Raw genomic sequence first — 18,052 nt, forward strand, 5'->3', positions numbered from 1 at the left:
CAGAATTTGCATGCTCTCGCGGGGTCATGCGGAGATTTACGTGAAATGTTTTTGCATTCATGAGAGTAATGGGAGTTAAATGTGTAATGCTAATCCTAATCCATGTGTCTTCCATCATCACACAACTGAAACTACTTTTATTGTACACCAGCATTTGAACAAATATACTGTGTATGAATGGTGCCCAATGAATACTGTTTGAAAGTGATCAAGTACACACATTGAACAGAATATGCTGAATTATAACTACCTGTGTAAACCCAACAGGTTGACACTGCATCCCAACTGCTTTTAAAGGCAGAGCTATGCATGTTGATCCAAAGTTTCAGGAAATATCAGGATCGGACATATTTCGTTGTTCCCAGCCCAATTATGTGAGCTCTACACCCCTACCCCCATTTCTAAGTTGGAGTATAAACTACTCACAATCATTTTGGGATCGTGGGCTTTCGGGTGAAATTTCAGGATGAACCTTAAATGGCCAATAATATTTGCAGGTGAGCTTCATTTGACCTTATCTAAACTTTAGAATACTCTTGAATGTTTGGTACAACCAAAAGTCTTGGTTGTACTGTAGTGCATTGTAGGTTCAACTTAAAATTTCACCCAGAAAATGTTTTGTGAGTAGTGCATCTTTACATTGCAGTATAAATAATAATAAAAACGGCAGAATCACATTAGAATCCAGAATTCATTTCTAGGTCTCAGGATCCGCCATCCATTCACAAAAGTTCTGGCGCCTACTCTCCACTTGTCTTGAGTGGCTGATCTTTGTTGTCGAGCTTATGCACAACTCTAAAGGCCTCCAGGAACTCTGTGAAGTCTATGCTGCCGTCCTTGTTGAAGTCGATGCTTCGAGCCAGGTCATCAATGGCTCCGTTGGTGATGTCCACCCCCAAGTGTGCGCTGAAGAGACGCCACGTGTGACGGAACTCTTCGATAGAAATAAGACCTGAATATAACAACACAGATCTTCACCAATTTCAAGAAAACCAAATCATTCAGTACTACATTGCTTCATACCTGAATGGTCTTTGTCTATTATGTTGAATATGATCTCAATGTCTGTCCTGTATCGAAACAAAGTTTCTGCCAGGTTAGGTGTGACCTAAATGAGAGGAGAAAAGTAGGAATTTCAGTAGATATGTGTTGGCAGCATGGGTAAAAAAAAAAAAAATACAGGAAGAAAATAAAAATCGGCTCTTTCAGTTATATACAAAAAAAAAGATCCAAAAGTTCTCTCTCGAATATTCTATCGAAAGTGGATTCATGGATGGATGAATAGTTTGTAATGGTGCAGAAAGCAGATGTGTTGGACAAATGTGACTGCCCAGCTCGACTGAATGTTGCGGCTCGTAGAGTGTATATGGTCTGCTAACCTGAGGCAGCTGAATCCTTGCCCCCATGTCCTCAAAGCAGGATTGATAGTCCACACAGCCGTCTGGTGCCAGGTGAGCTAAATGAGAACAGAGGGTCCTCCAAGGCAGGTCCAGCTTCAGCACAGAACCCAATACCTGAGCCCATTCGCTGACCGTCACCCTACCTAGAGATTAGTGGTGGTTTATTAAAAAGTCGAATGCGTAGAAACACGGGGAACAACAGCGCTTGACGCTCACCGGTATTATTCTGGTCGCACTTCTGGAAGCCTGCAATGAGGTCAGAACGATGTGCAAACACTTTTTCTTTTAGGGCCCTGAGAGCTGAACCCTCAGCAGCTCGCACTCTGTGAACATAGTCAAATGTCAAAATCAGAATGAGTCATTGTTTTCTTAAGCAGCATTTAATTTGTAACCGCAGTGGGCTGCAAACTAAACTCAGGAGCCAATTTAAAGAGCAGGATGACTGCCATTGTAGTTACCGTAATATTGTTCCCATTGACTACTATCCACATTGTTTGTGTCGGTTTTCAGTCATTTATGTCAAAGGTTGAATTGAAGCAAGTTTGTTAGTTTGAAATTTTCCAAGTGTGGAGTGTCCCGGTTTAATTCTTTGGTAGGTTTTTCCCCATAGAGCACAGGTGTCAAAGTCAAGGCCCGGGGTCCAGATCTGGCCCGCCACATCATTTTACGTGGCCCGCGAAAGCAAATCAAGCATGTCAAGTTCCATGATGCTTGCTAAAGTCTGAACCAAAATTTCTAATTGTCATATGTGCTGTAATCCACAATGACAGTCATTATTCTTGACTTATGATTTTAAAACTAGTTATCCATCAATTTGTTGTGCACTGTATATGTAATATGTGGAGGTGATTAAACATTTATATGGTTTCCCAAAATTCATAACGGCCCTCCAAGGGAAACCGTAACGACAATGTGGCCCGCGACAAAAATGAGTTTGACACCCCTGCCATAGAGGGTTGTTTTTGGTGTGGCTGGTGAATGACTGCTGGGCATATTTGGGGATAGATTTCTCCCCCCAGAAAATTCTGACCACAGTTCAGAAATGATTTTTTTTTTTTTTTAAAGGAAATTTCTAGTTTTGCAAATTGCACCGTTGAAACATTAAGTTCTTGGTGAAGTTATACATCTGACCCAGATGAGCTAATGTGTCCTCCTGGGATAAGGAATACATTTAGTGAGCAATATTTTATTTTATTTATCCATTATTTAAATATACAATCAATTATGTTGATGCAAGATTATCTTTTTTGTCAGAGTACTTGTGGAAGGAATGCCTAGCCAAACGTAATCTTGATTTTTTAAAATTCATTGTTGTGATCCATCTGGTTATGATCTACCAGATAATTTATGGTTTAGGTGATATGAACATCTACCGCTTCTTAGAACATGCACCGTCAGATCACTTGAGTGGTCGTAACGATTTGGATTAAACATACTAATGGTTGCTTCCCTAATTTAATACACACAGACACCTGATGTACCTTTGAGTCAATGTGAGTTTGCGTGTTGAGCGGCTGACTTGGTACTGGTAGAAGCGTGGAACCAGTTCTCTCCCCAGTTTGATATAGGCCCCTCGGTTGCTTCCCTCCTCATAATAGTTGGAAGCAGAGAAAATGGTGATGACCTGGAGAAGAACAATAAATGTGTTTTACAGTATTTCAAATATTGTAATGGTGAAGCAAATGAGTGTACTTGGGCTACCTGGCCGCTGTGACACAGCTCATAACCTTCCTGTTTACACTCGTGGGATCTGATGATCAGCTGCAGGCCATGTTGGAGCAGCAGTCTCCGCGTGACGTCAGGGCCAAAGTAGCATCCGCCACCTCTGAATGTGTTTGGGCTGCAGCCTTCTTGGGTTTTGGGGTCACTCCACAGTATATCCACAATCTACAGGGAAGAGTTTGAGCTACAGTTTAGAGGGCTCTGCCGTGACTAGTGAATTATTAATTTAAAAAAAAAACATTCGGACTACCCCATAACAAGTTTGTAATAGATGAAGCAAGATGTTGGAAAAGCACTATTTTTGTCCAAATGAAACTCCTCAACTCACTTCAATATAGTTCCTCGGAACCAAGATGCCACAAGATGATGACAAAGCACGAATTTTGTCCAACTGAATAGCTTCAAGGTGGCACGGTGGTTGGCTGGTTAGCACGTCTGCCTCACTGCAGAGGTCGTTATGTTATATTCCGGCCGCCTTCCTGTGTGGAGTTTGCATGTTTTCCCCCTGTCTGGTATTCCAGTTTCTTCCCACATTCCAAAAACATGCATCGTAGGTTGATTGACCGCTCTAAATTGTCCCTAGGTGTGATTCTGAGCGCTAATGGTTGTTTGTCTATGTGTGCCCTGCGACTGGCTGGCAACCAGTCCAGGGTGTCCCCCGCCTACTGCCCGAAGACAGCTGGGATAGGCTCCAGCACCCCCTGTGACCCTTGTGAGGATAAACGGATCACAAAATGGATTAATGGGTCAATAGCCTGAACTCACATATTTCCTTGACAACAAGATTCCACAAAATGACGGCACAGCATTACTTTCGTCCAAATGAACCTTTCAACTCACTGAACTAGATTTCCTTGGCACCAAGATGCCACACGATGCAACCCCAAAAGGTTTCTAATAGCTACCCTATTGATGCCACAAGATGTTGCATTACTTTTGTGTAAATGAATCTCCTCAACTCACTTGACTAGAGTTGCTCCCAAGATGCCCCCTGCCCCAACCTAAAAGGCTTATAATTGCCCATTAATGCCATAAGATAGTGGCAAATAACTACTTTTCTATTTAGCTCGCACAATGGCCTGTCTCAAAGAAGCTTCTCCCCTCACTTCAACATAGCTCCTTGGCACCAAGATGCCACAAGTTTGCACCAAAGCAACAGAAAGCAAAATTCTGTTCAGAAGTACAATTAGTATAAGTATCTCTAGATAGAGCTTTGGGTTGAACACAAAAAACGAATAGTTGAATTTACAAATTTGGAATACGTGTGTGAACACTGTTCTGCCACCTGTTACCTGTTTCCATTCCTGCTCATTTTGTGGAGGCAAAGGAGGCGGAATGGAGGTTGCAGAATCCAGGAAAGGCACTTGGAGGATGTTTATGTTGTGTGGCATATTGGGAGACGACGGGCACGGATGAGGTGAAAAGCACAATGGTGGGTGTGGTGAGCAGAGTGAGGAAGACGATGAAGAGGATGAGGAAGAGGAGGAAGACATGGAAGCAAAGCTGTCTTGCTGGCTCAGTCTGGAGCACCTCCTTCTAAAGCGAAACAGAAAGAAAGGGCCTTAAGATGAGAGGACCGATGATGTCTGATAGGAATCCCCATCTGGTTGAGCTCTGACCTCATGTTTGGGGTTCTTTGGTTTTTGGAGTGACTGCGAGAAGTGTCTGTGGATCTCATTCTTTTCATCTGTTTGTTCGACCGACCGATGTCCAGCTGCTCCAAACTGCGTCTGGGAAGCCTCAGCGCAGATTTAACCTGGTAAATAAGTAAATAATGTGAGGCACAAATACACCAGTCAGTCAGTCTTGTTTATCCAGTATAGCACGTTTCCAGAGAGAGGACTCACATTGGGCTTCACATGTATAAAATACTGACTTTGAATGACATTTGGGTGAGACGAGGGTTCGGACTGGTTGTCAGTCAATCACAGAGCCAGTTACTTCTGTTTAATATGTGTCTACGGTTGAGCTACACTTGAATTAAATTGAATACAACTTTATTGTCAAATTTTCACTTCTATTCTGTGTCAACACAAGTGCATGTTTCTGTATTCTGCGCACGGATTATTTGGACTTAATTATGTCCTGAAATTCTGGAATGACCCATATAAAAACTTTGTGTTCCTTTCCACAGTTTGAGCATAATCAGGCTAGTTCTGAGCTCTACAAGTTATGCTGTCATCGGTCTATATTGGTCCAGGAGCGAAGTAAGCCGTAAATGAATTCTTCTGCCTACTGGTGACTGATCTATATCAAGTGCAGATATTTGCCTCACTTCCTGACCTTGTGTCGGTCAATGACACTGAGGAAGTCAAGGTCAGTCTGGTCTGATATGCCCCCATGAACAATTAGGACCTTCCCGTCTATCACTGTGGCAATGGGCAGAAAACTGAAGACGTCCTGAAAAAGCTGCAGGATCTCACAACCATTAGCCTGTAACAGAGACGTAAAACATGTTATATCCGGAAGTGTCTGCATCAAGGAATCATGATAGCACTGCTAAGTCATACCTTGTACTTCTGCATGACCTCTTTCGTGAACCCATATCTGGAATGAACCGCCCCCAATAATAGATTAATTCAAAGGTTACGGTCCGCAAGCGCCCTTGATTCATGTTTTAGGTATTATTTAAACCTTTAACCTCTAGGCTCTATGGCCATTTACGTCCACCTCACTTATCGTATTTTCCGCACTATCAGGCGCTTCGGAGTTGAGGAGCACCTTCAATGAACGGCCTATTTTATAACAGTTTTCTGATATGGGGCGCACCGCATAGAATAGAAGCTACAATAATGGCTGCGGTTGCGTTATGCATCCACTAGATGGGGCTATGCTAAAAGGAATACAATACCATACAGCTTTATTTATACCGAGCTTTTACAACCGCTGCAGTTGTAACAATGCGCTTTACAGAACATTTAAAATACTATGTCCAAGAAATCAGAATACTGATCCATTTTATAAGGCGCATCGGATTATAAGCCACATTAATGCCTTTTGAGAAAATTGAATGCTTTTAGGTGTGCCTTATTGTGTGGAAAATATGGTACTTTTTATGAAGCATTTTTGCTGTGTTAATGCATCGATAATAAAACTTCCAAAGGATGAGAATTTTTGTCAGGTGTTGGTATACATATCAATACAAAGTTTATATCCAGTTGTACCTTTTGGCCATGGACACGAATTATATTTCGCATTTAAGAAGTGGAACAAAACGGATTATTTTTTTTAAAGATTAGTCAAAAAGTAACCAAAAACATTTTAAAAAAAAGATAGTCCACGAACAAGCAAACGTACTTTTTTCCCCCCTGTGTTTATACTCTGTTTCCTGTTTACCTGAGGTTCATGATGTGGTCCTCGTGGTTTCCTCGGTTCAGATGCATGTAGTCGGGGTAAAGTAGAAGGTAAGCAAATAGGAGAATTACCACCTCGATGGACTTTTTCCCCCGGTCCACAAAGTCTCCGTTAAACACATATGGCGTCTCAGCAGAGGGGAGGCCGTTCTGATCAATAGAAAGTCAAATCAGCCACAGGAATGCAGCAGGTTCTCAGTGAGTGGATTGCATTCAGCTCGCCAAAATAACAAGCTGAGTCTCGCTTGACTCGGCTACCAAAATCTGAAATTTCGAGGTTACCAGTCACCAAACCATCGATGTTGCAATTTCCCAAAAAGCACACATCAGTACTTGGATCGAAATGAGTTTTTGTGCAAGTGTGACACAATTTTAATTTGACTATATTCATTTTTGTACATGCTGTTGTCATGTTCATCTTCATTTTCTTAAAGCTTCTGTGTCGTACTATTTTAAGCCTTCCACTGTTAAGTATAGGTATAAATATATCATTCTACATTACCTTTGGAACAATGGCGATCTAATTTCTTTTGAAGTATGAATTATTTTGGTTGCAATTTTTCTAACCTTGAAGTAAGACACCTGTCTCAATGAATATATTTGTATGTGTTTACAATGGTAAGTTTTCCAATTTGTACATTTTCTTGATCAAAGTGGTTTACGACTGAGCAACAACAGGAAAATGCAGCTCCCACGGTTACAACACTTGATAAATTCTTGGTTTAACCAAAATCTGTAAAACACCCTTGTTATAAAACCAAAATCACAGTGTCAAGACATTCTTTACCTTATAAAAAATAAGAAGCAAGTCATCAAGTCGCCCATGAAGATCACCTACACAAAATAGAATACATGCATAAAGAGGACAGTTAAAGGGGTTGTACAACGTTTAATGCACCCTACATCAGACAATTTGGAGATCATGCCACATTTTTCAGATGCTTCCAAGTGAGACCATTTTTCTTTTTTGGTAATGCCACCGCTGAAGAGGTAAAGTGTGCTATTGACCATTGAAAGTAAACAGATATTATGACATGGCAAAGTGGTAACTGTCGCTGCATATATTGGCAATGAATAAATGAATAAAAAAATTACTACAGCAAATAAATGTTTAAAAATAAGTTCTGAAGGATTAAGTTCAAATGCATTGAAATTAAAAGTTAAAATGAGCTGAAGTGGACTTGGGCAGTGATTCTTTTGCATACCACTAGAGCCAATCTGCATACTTCTCGTGAAGTGGTTCTCAATTTTCTTTTACACCAAATACAACCTAGGAAAAAAATGCTTGGCTCTCCAGGTACCACCATCATGACCGATATTAAAATGCAATACATAGTGTTCATCAAAAACAATTTCCCTAAAAAGTATTTGATGATATTGTAACCTGCTGTAACATTATGCACAGTTTGAACATTAACTCTATGCTAACTCTATATTTTAGCCTAAAATATAGCAGAGAAAAAAACTAATTTCATTTCATGTCTTCAATTAAAATATACTACAATTGTACATAAAAAAGTTTCAAAACAAATAGTTCTTAAATATAGGATACATATTGAAGGTTTCAAGTTAAATACTGTATGTGCTCAGACAGTGATTCTTTGAATGGAGAACAAATGTTTTATGATGATTCTTTTGAGAAAGTTTGTTTGAAATATTGTCTTCACCTGTAAAATGTTTCATCAGGTGTTCTTTAAATAATATGATGTGACTAAGCAGGGACAGGCACACGTGGACGGCGACTCAAGTGCTTGATCAATAAGCAAATCAAGATTATGTCCTTTCTTGGAGAGCTGCGATGAAGACGCGGCCGGCTGTTTTTAAAGCCCATCAACCACCTTTTAACCAGTAGGCAGGTTACTGTTGTTTTGAGTATGCAACATCCACCTACCACATATTGTGATCTCCTTGGTGTAAGATGTGGAAAGGTGGATGATGTTGGGCATCTGTTTGAGGAGCTTCTTGGTCTCATACAGTAGCTGCAGCACATATCTGGCGTGGAGAGTCTGTGCAGCAGAGGATCCCTGTCACATTCTAAGGCTGCACTGGAAGACTTTCTGACTAGTAATGTGTTTCCACTATGCTATTTATGGCCTACTACTAAGCGTCTCAATGGAAACTCTCATATTCAGCTTAAGGTCTATGTACTAGTATTCTCTTTGTCCTTCCAAATAAGACTATTCAGTGCACTAGTGGAACACCTGTGTCTCACTACTAATGTTGTTTGCCATTCCTCGTGCCACTTTTGGGCCTTTTATTAGGGCAATCAAGCCTCATTCATAAACTACATTACTGCACTAGTAACATTGTTATGGCAATAGGTTTGCTATTGCACACTACTGTATTTGTGACACACCAATAGCCTAGTGCTAATAAAATGCTTCTAAAACAAATTGTAATTTTATCTCACGAGTAACAAGTTGTCCTACTGGCATGCAGGAAATAATTCGGCACACTCGGAGAATGACTATCACAAACAATCACAAATACAACTGTACTGAGCATTTATGAGATATCCTTGGTATAAAGTTTCAAGTTCACATCTGATAGTAGCACTGCTAGGCCCAACTACTCGGCATGTGTCATGCAATAGTCACCTTCTGGACCCAAGTAGTTTCGCCTCACGAGCAACATTAAGTTGTGCTACCAAGTATGACAAAGTTTTCCTACTAGTGTGCAGAAATGTCATACAGTGGTGGAAGGCAGGAGTGAAAGTGCTTCTAATAGTGCACCCTAGTTGTTCTACAAGTTCTACATTTGACATGAATAAATGCATGAACAGTTTTCCAAAAAGCCATTTGAGCTGTTTTTTAATATCCGGCTTAAGGTCCATGTACTAGTCCACTCACTGGCCTCACTAGTAAGAAGACGATTCAGGGCAATGATGCATACGGGTAATGCCTTTTTTTCCCACTCTTTTCCTGAAAATGTGTGATCCTACTTTGTTGCATTTCCACACACCAGTCATATTTTCTATGACTTGTGCCCTTTTTGACCTACTTGTTCAACCTTGACTTAATATGCAAACGGCTTTATGGAAAGTGGGGACAAAAAGCATACAGTATGAGAACATGGACCTTAAATGGACATCAAGGTTATCAGCTTTCCACATATGTGACAAACAATTAAAGGGGTCACAATGTACCTGCTGCTCCTTAAAGGCACTGAGAAGAGCATTTGTGTCTGACACGGAGAGGGGAAACGACAGCCGCGGTCCGACGTATGACTCTGGAACGTGGATGGAATCGTAGCAGGCCTCTCGGTCCAACCAGGGGTCAATCACGGGCTCCAGAAGCTGGGAAATCAGATCTATTGACCCCAGCGAGGGAAGTCGTGCGAACACATAGCAGAATCAGGTGTACTGCTGGGTTACAATGACAGCAATATTATTCATTTAAACCAATTGGGCACAGTGTTAACTGTTAAAAAAAAAAAAAAAAGACACAGACATCTCAAACTGTACCTTTAAAACTGGATGAAGTGAACATCTTTTAGGAAAGAGTACCGGTATGCTTAAATATAAAATGCTGCTGCATGCTTTCTGGTTAAGATTTTGATCTGCAGTTTCAACCAGGAGTGTTCGATTTATTGCTGGATTTCCAGAATCATCACAAATAATCTTCACAATATAATGAAAAAAAATCACAATAACAAATAATCAGTTGTGATATAAAATTAAAGTCAATCATCACCCTGCAGGCAAGGGTGTATACTGGTGCCAAGTCCACATATGGACACCCTTATGTTTGAACATGGCATTCGTTATGGACAATCCTTGATGAGCACAGAAGTCCCATAACAAAACACCACTCGAGTTCTGATCGTGGGGATGCGGTTCCTTCCAAACACACCCTTTCAGGTCTCACTGTCATTGCCCACGTGAGCATTGAAGTCACCAAGCAGAACGAGGGATTCCGCAGAGGGAGCAAGCAATTTTAGAGACAAAAATAGTTTATTCCACTTTGTGCTCAATGGCTGATTTGCCAAGACATCACTTTAATGATCCTCAAGTAACTGAAGAAAGAAATTAAATAGGCTTTCTCATATTTTATAATTAATACTGTTTCAGTGAGAATTGGTTATGTTATTGGACTACAAAATGAGGTCATCTTTTTGGGCACACCTTTTATATAAGAATCACAAACAGTTATCTCTGAACAGCCTTGATTCACCCTCCTCAATGCTTTGTGTATTTGCCTCCAAGGGCGAAATAAATGTCCTCTGTTGTGCCCCACACAGATGTCGTGTGTCATAAATGGCAACAAGGGTCTGGCCTTTTTCCATCACTTCATTTGACTCAAAAGAAGACCATCTAGATGATGAGGATTAGCTTTACAATGGTGCATAAGGCTTTTTAGATGAATGAGTGGGTCAGTGCACCCTTAAGCCACAGCTGCCTCAGTGCCACACGCCACGTTCACATTAGTTGCTAGGCAACGCAAAGGGGCTTTCACATCCAAATAAAGAGCATGGCAAACGAAAGTGGTGTGTCATTTGATTGACTGAAGGCTGAATACAAACACGTATAAACATGATGTGATTTTACCATTTCAATTGCTCACACCCTTATTAAATACTTGTGTGTGTAATGTACTGTAACGTCCACTTTTTTATTAAAGCAGTGGTAAAAAGGGATCTAGTGAACCCCTATTAATCACCAGGTGAAAACAAATGATGTCGAGAAAGCATAAAAGTGTGTGCTGGAAACTGTTTTGAACAGTTTCCAGCACACACTTTGAACACATTTATTAAATAAGATTCCAAATGTGCTTGCTTCAAGCTGATTATTTGTCACTCCCAGCTGAAATTTACGATGAAACTGACACATAAAACAAAGAGTTAAACATTCTGTGGTGGTGCCTTGAATTAATTCCCTGGCCATGCTCATATTTCAGAACACTTCTATCTGAAATCATCTTAGGCTACCGAAGTCTCTTCCAGCCTAAAAAAAAGAACAACCGAACACATTTATAATACAATATAGTACTCCATAAAAACATGGAATTAAAAAAATAGTTTGTGCACGATGATTTAATGCTTCAATTCACTCTGCTCCTCCTTCCGGTGTGTCCACCTTAGTCACTGGAGGCAGCATAATACAGTCGTACAGACAAAAAAAAAAGAAGGCTCAGCACTATTCACAGCGACTCATGAATCTTTTTTTTTTTTTTTTTGCAGATGATAAATAATACAGTATACCTTATGCCTGCAAATATTGTAATCTTATCTGTCAACATGTGTTGCTCCACTACTTGTGTACAAACATCCATTGCTTTTAGGGTCTTTCTTTTGTTTGACCCTCTATGACGTTTCCCATTATGTTTTAGGATTAAGCTAGCGGGGGAATTTCTGCAGCACGCTTGTTTGGTCTTTTTAAATTGACAACATGTTATTCTCTCTGGTTTAGCTGTCGTTTGATTGTAAAGTTCAAGTAGGAGTGGCAATAACCACCTTCGAGCCTCTTTTTTAAAAATAATTTTGTCCACTATGTGTCAAACTGCTGCTTGTCGAGCTGAGTTGTTCATTGTACCAAACATCACATAAAAATAATATGGCCAAAAAAAAAAAAAAAAAGTCCAACTTCAATTGTCTGATAAAACTGGGAATGTTTTACAGTTTATGCAGTGTGTCGTCGTCGTCTTACCTGGCCCGTTCCCATTCAGCGGAGTGAAGTTGTCGAGCATGAAGCTGAAGAAACCGGACAGCTGAGGAAAACACCATCAAACAAAAAGCTAGCAGCGAGGTGTGGATTACAGGGCATTTTACTGACATCTCACAGTATTTCCTGTCCTGGAGACTCGCCTGGAGCTGATCTTGTTCACCGGCGTATTCGATGGATTGGAAGATGTTCCATGTGTACCTTCGCCTCATTTCCAGGCGGGCCATGTAGCGGCGGTACCAGCGCTGGATCAGCACAGCTGCCTTCATAGCTATGTGGGCGACACAACATGCAGCAACATTGAGCTGTGCTACTAGTATGCCAAAGTTGTCCTAATAGTATGCAGAAATCTCAAATAGTCGTGGCAGGCACGAGTAGAAAAAAAATCGTTACAGGTCACAATCATTTGACTTGTGTGCCATAGTGATTCGATGAGTGCGCTGACTTATTACAGGCGAGGAGACTGGTACCACTGTACTGGTACTTGGGCCTGAAGCTCATAAGAAAATGCTCACATGGTGCTAGTGTGCTTATTCCAATATTGTCCTCATTAGTAGGAAAAAAATTCTAGTTAACATCTTGTGCCTCATTAGTAGGGCCTTTCCGTGAAATCCCCCAGTGGGTTGAACCAAGTATATTTTGATTTAAATGAAACTTAGTGTACTTGTTGCTCGTGATGGCACAACAATAACTTTCAAATTTTAGGTCAATCGGAGCAGTGGATTGGGAGCTACGGGCCACCACACTTTGATGTGTTCTGCACAAAGGGGTGTGGCCACCTTCCTTTGATTCCCTATCGTTCAGGAACAACTGAGTCAATCTTCACAGCACGGGTATTGTTGGAAAGGAAATTCAACAAGGATTCGAAATCCATAACCGTTTCCAAGATTTATGTATATTTTAGTATCTTGACCTTTTGATCTATAATTTGACCTTGACATTTGCCTCGTAGATCACATGACCATAACTAGTATGCCCTTGCGGTTTGACCAGTGTGCTGAATTGTCTGATTAGTAAGCACAAAGAGGATACACTAGTGCATGGATCTTAAGCTGGATATAACTGATAATGGAAAAAAAAACACTTTTTTACCGCCGCAGCTTTTGTGAAAGCGCTTTATAAATCAGGATGTATTGTATTGAATTGGAACAAATGCTCAAACGGGTTTCCATAGTTATCTGTAAGTAGTACATTATGTTTGTCCACTTAGACTAGCATTGGGTCATGGCCCTATCAGACTGGTTTTAAGAAATCATTTGTTCTTACTTAGTGCTGGATTGGGTGTCTTTGCTTCATCTGTGGAAAGAAAAAGAGAAGTCATTATTGGAACGTGTTAATTGAATAGAATGACTTGCAAAGCAACGTACACACAGCGACAACTTAAGGGCGGAGTGTTAACAAGGCACCAGGGAGGGCAGAGCAACAGCGGGACTGGAAAAGCGCCGCAAATTACACAGCCTTCAGGACAAACAACAGAAGAGGAGACACTAGAGATCAGAAGCATCTGTCACAAACGTACAGCGGTAATCTGTTAACAAATGCCGCCATTTTCTCTTTGCTAACAAGGAGCTGAATGGGAAAATTCACAACAGGTGTTTGATCCATGAATGGACCAATGCATTTCCTGGTTCAACCAGATTAGTATTAAAACAATATTCATCATGCTGGTGTCATTTTGATATCGTGAGGTTAAGATGACACCTAACAATTCATCAAGAGTACTTTGAGGGTCATCAGAAGGTTACAACAGAGGTGCAGACCGGGAGAGTCACAGAAAGGCATAGACATGGACGCCATTGGAAATGTGTTGCTCGATTCATGGATCATATCTCCTTGTTAGAGAAAAGCAATTTGCGCAAAAGGCAAAGAAACACTAAACAGCTGGACGTGAATTTAAAAGTTTAGAGAAGATCAAATTAAGGTTCCAGGTTATGGTTCATTTTAGGTTCATCCTGAAATTTCACTCAGAAGCTCATTACCCCTTTATGTCAGTACTCTGTGCGTCCTCAATTGCTTCCTTTCAGTTTGAGTGAATTGAAAAATTCTTCCACTGATTAACAATGCAACACCTCAATTGTTTTTGCTGGATCATCCAACAAAGGTGAAGAACCTTGAATTACATTTTTCTTAAAAGACACCATTGCCAAAAGAGAGCAGATTTCACAACTTTAGAGAAACGTTTATGTTATAGCAACCCCTAAGTACCTGTCACCCTTGTCACTTGCGTCTCTATGGCAATCGAGGCGCCGCATCCCATGATGAACAGCTCACGAGTAGCATCAATGGAAAAAGGTGGCTCACGTCGAGCGGGTGGAGTCTGGCACGGCGTCTATGGTGAGGCAGGCGTGCTCGGCACACCATTGAGACAGAAAGAGAGAGCGTGAATACAAAATACTAAATCTTGTGGTACTCTTGTGCCCTTGATTTGAAGTTAAGGTATAAACAATAAATACATCAATTCTAGAAAATATCAATTAACATTTAAAATTTGGATTCAAATTAAAACTCGGATGGAACAACAATGCTACAAGAGCCTTCACTTCTTTTTGACCATCAAAAGTGACTCAACCAAAAAAAAATTACTTCAGTTAGCACACAATTTGTCATTTTTTGCCATCTGAATGTTGATTAAAATTTTAGAAATTGGAGCGAAATGTATGAAATTTTAGTCAGAAATTTAATGGTAAATTGTTGAGTAAATGCCAGCTCAGATGGCAATAAAAAATAAAAATAAAAAATAATAGCACAAGCTCCAACCTAGAATTTTTCTCATTGTATTTTTTTTTTAAATTTGAATTTAAGGCATTTTATGTCATCATTGTCCTGTGAAGAACACATGCATGCCCATTTTTAATGAATAGGGTGTCCGCGTTTTGGACACCCCATTAATATAAACAACTTTTTACAATGACAAAAATGGACATGGGTGTTTTTCACAGCACAGCAACAATATAGTAGAAAGCCTCAGCTAAAATTTGATGGTGAAATGAAAGATGTGAGAAACTAAAAAAGACAGGATATCCGTGCTACCCAAGTTCCAATATGAATTGCTACTCCCATAATTGCATGTTTTTTGCACCATCAGTTTAAATTTGAATTTATTCCTCCCCCCTTCCCCTCACTCAAGCGTTTTGATTAAATAATTCTGTCGAAACCTTGTCCTATCCATTTGAATTTGAATTTCAATTTACTTTTTTTACACTAGAAAGGTAAACAGATCACTGATCAAAATTTGGTCTAAAATACATTATGCTTAAAGAGCATACTAGGAACTGCATTTGAAATTGAACAAATCATGAAATGTAATTTTAATCAGCTAATTACAGACAAAAACAATTGGGTGAATGAAGCACGCAATAATCCTGCTTCCTTAACACCAGCAAGGCTCTTTGTCCTGAGCGATGCCAACAGATTGAAAGCAAGTGACGCTCCTACCTGCACAATGTTTACAAGCGAGGCACAAACAACCAGAGCGTTCCACGTGCCACACATCCAACTTTAGACGCCAACAGAGGATGTTCAGGTACTTTTTCCATTGCAGTCTTTGCCGTCTTTATTTCATGCCCATGTCTGAGGCGGAGACTGTGCAGCCCAGGAGGAGGAGGAGGAGGAAGAGAAGATGAAGGCAACGAGGAGGCGGAGGAATCGTCAGGCGATCCCTTAACACTGATGTAGTTCAGAGAGTCTCCAGCCAAGGTGCCATGAGAAATTATCAGGCAGGCCACAGAAAAGCATCCTATTTTATTAGTCAATTAACAACACATGGGAAATCTCATATTGCTATAACTCTTAATTTCATCATTGGAATACTAAGGGTGGAACAACGCAGACATCAATTTTATATTCTTTACCCTCAGCAAAGAATCATTACTTCTGACTGAAGTTCTGAGACAAGCTTCATGTAGCCCTGTCATTATTTACATCGCCTCCATGTGGCCAAAGCACTCACGGTAGCAGCACAATGTGCAGAGAAATGAAGTTAAAAATGTCGGGAAAAAAAAAAACTATTGCATCGTCAATGCATTTAGTAACTATCAGGAGCTATTTTTCTTGCTATTAAAAAAAAAATTTGCAAGTGTTTTGCAATGCGTGCTTTGAGATACAAGTCTTAAGTTAAGAGCAAGCCACCATTAAAGAAAAAATTGACAGCATTTTTCAATCTAGACATTGTGCAAACAAAGTGCAATTTGAAAGGTTAAAACTTTAAAAAAAATATTTTTACACTCATAACAGCTTTGTTAAAGCACTCTGCACTATTGTAAACACACCATCTGTATGTGGCCAAAATGGCCAAGAACAAGCTGAAACGTTTTTTTTTTTTTTTTTTAATAAAATAAAAAGAGCCCATGGTTTAATTAAAATACTCTTTAATAATATATAGTCAATTGGCATTAAAAATTTCATGCTGCAACCTTGGTACAAATCTTGTGTCGTACGAGTGTGACAGCAGCGTTGATCTCGTGCAGGGTGATCACTTTGTGTCGCTTTGTTCTCGAGAGCCTGGCAGCTTCCAAGCTCACCAGTCCAAGCACAAGTGGTCTGGGCAAATTGTGACTACCGAGCAGGAAATCCAGAGCCCCCATCCTGACTGCCGTGACCTGCGCAAGGAGATGAAAAGGAAAACTACAAAACATGTATTGCCATCATACCAGTGTATGTATTAAAACATTCTAATGTGACAACTTTCACATTCGAATATAATATGCTTGAGATCAGGTGAGGTCACTGGCAGAGGTTTTTTTTTTTTTTTTTGGGAACTTATAAATATATGAAAGATACTCTTCTATTACACTGGGAAATAAGGCCAAGAGTGAAAAATGAAATAACTAAGAAAAGGTCCACATCTCAACATAGGGCTCCACCGGTGACCGAAATCTGAAGGAATTTCATCATTTTGTTCTGCCAAATGCGGAAGCCAAACTTATCACATTTTAATGTTAATGGTTTAACTAAAAAAAGTTATTTAACTTTTTTTTTTTCCTCATGCGTCACTTCTATTGAAAACGCAAGGAATTCATTTCAAACATGAACCACAATCACTGCCCTTGCTGGCGTTCTGACCTCTTGCTGAGCTAAGAGAGCGGAGCGAGCACAACACCTCTTCTTCTTCGACACTGCTTGGGCAGGAGCCTTCATTGTTATTATTGGTGATGTTGATGTTGTCTGGATTGTCTCAATGTAGTCAACCAAGCAAGTTTTCTTCCCAAAGGCGAAGCGCAGCAAGGAGGGAGTCAAAAGTCAGCAGATGCGTTGGATGAAAGACACGCAAGGGTGCAAAAGGGTGTTTTTAATGAGATCAAATTAAAAACAGCTTTTCCTAATGAGGCTTAATTACTCTCAAACAGCCATCTTTGACAGCCTTGGTATGCTGGGAACACATGCAGTGTATCTGTGACACCTTTTTAAGGCCCCACCCCACCTTTTAAAACATTTTAAAAAGCTGAGTTTGATCTTGTGGTTTTAACACAATTTATTTTTTACCATCCATTTTTGTAACCAAATTTGTTTGTTGTAAAGTCTTCTACATCTTACATTTAACATATTAAATTCCAAGTTTTCATTCGTATAAATATTTAGTAAAAAAAAAAGATAAAAATTGGGTTGCACAGGTAAAGTATATCGTGATTTTTGTGCTATCTCAGTTTAAAAGTAAGAAATATTTTTTTGTTACTTTTTTTGATAAAAAAAAAAATCTGCGTTACACTTAATGAAAAAAAAACGGTTGGAAATTTAGATGGCACAGATTTATCAAGGTGTATCTTCTGTAAAGTATCTTGGATTCTGAAGCTTGTGATTATTGTTGTTAAAAGTGAAGACATATTACCGGTAACTAAAAACACCCTAAAAAATGTTCGATAAATGTAATACTGTATTGTATATAGTATAGTACATTATATAGTCCAGGGTACATCTTGGAT

The 18,052-nt window shown here is 39.8% G+C and overlaps 1 protein-coding gene across 3 annotated transcripts; it reads right to left on the bottom strand.

Moving 5' to 3' along the window:
* Nucleotides 1–201: 201 nt before the first annotated feature.
* ppef1 (protein phosphatase, EF-hand calcium binding domain 1) lies at nucleotides 202–15,753 on the bottom strand. 3 transcript variants are annotated; one of them, XM_019886501.1, is made up of 19 exons: nucleotides 15,570–15,753; nucleotides 14,340–14,482; nucleotides 13,401–13,430; nucleotides 12,278–12,405; nucleotides 12,120–12,180; nucleotides 9,621–9,784; nucleotides 8,367–8,481; nucleotides 7,263–7,309; nucleotides 6,459–6,625; nucleotides 5,633–5,669; nucleotides 5,406–5,555; nucleotides 4,742–4,878; nucleotides 4,415–4,658; nucleotides 3,102–3,287; nucleotides 2,882–3,024; nucleotides 1,617–1,723; nucleotides 1,380–1,543; nucleotides 1,024–1,108; nucleotides 202–952 (listed from the first exon to the last, which is right to left on the bottom strand). In XM_019886501.1, exons 2-19 carry the CDS (start codon nucleotides 14,389–14,391, stop codon nucleotides 741–743), a joined length of 2,229 nt encoding a protein of 742 aa, XP_019742060.1. In that variant the 5' UTR covers nucleotides 14,392–14,482; nucleotides 15,570–15,753; the 3' UTR covers nucleotides 202–740. The 3 variants fall into 3 exon arrangements, with proteins under 3 accessions (XP_019742060.1, XP_019742058.1, XP_019742059.1); XM_019886499.1 differs by having other exon boundaries at nucleotides 4,415–4,655; nucleotides 12,120–12,405; XM_019886500.1 differs by having other exon boundaries at nucleotides 202–934; nucleotides 12,120–12,405.
* Between the last annotated feature and the right edge of the window lie 2,299 nt (nucleotides 15,754–18,052).

Source organism: Hippocampus comes, unplaced genomic scaffold, assembly GCF_001891065.2.
Source record: "Hippocampus comes isolate QL1 unplaced genomic scaffold, H_comes_QL1_v1.1 scaffold261, whole genome shotgun sequence".
NCBI classification, from domain to species: domain Eukaryota; kingdom Metazoa; phylum Chordata; class Actinopteri; order Syngnathiformes; family Syngnathidae; genus Hippocampus; species Hippocampus comes.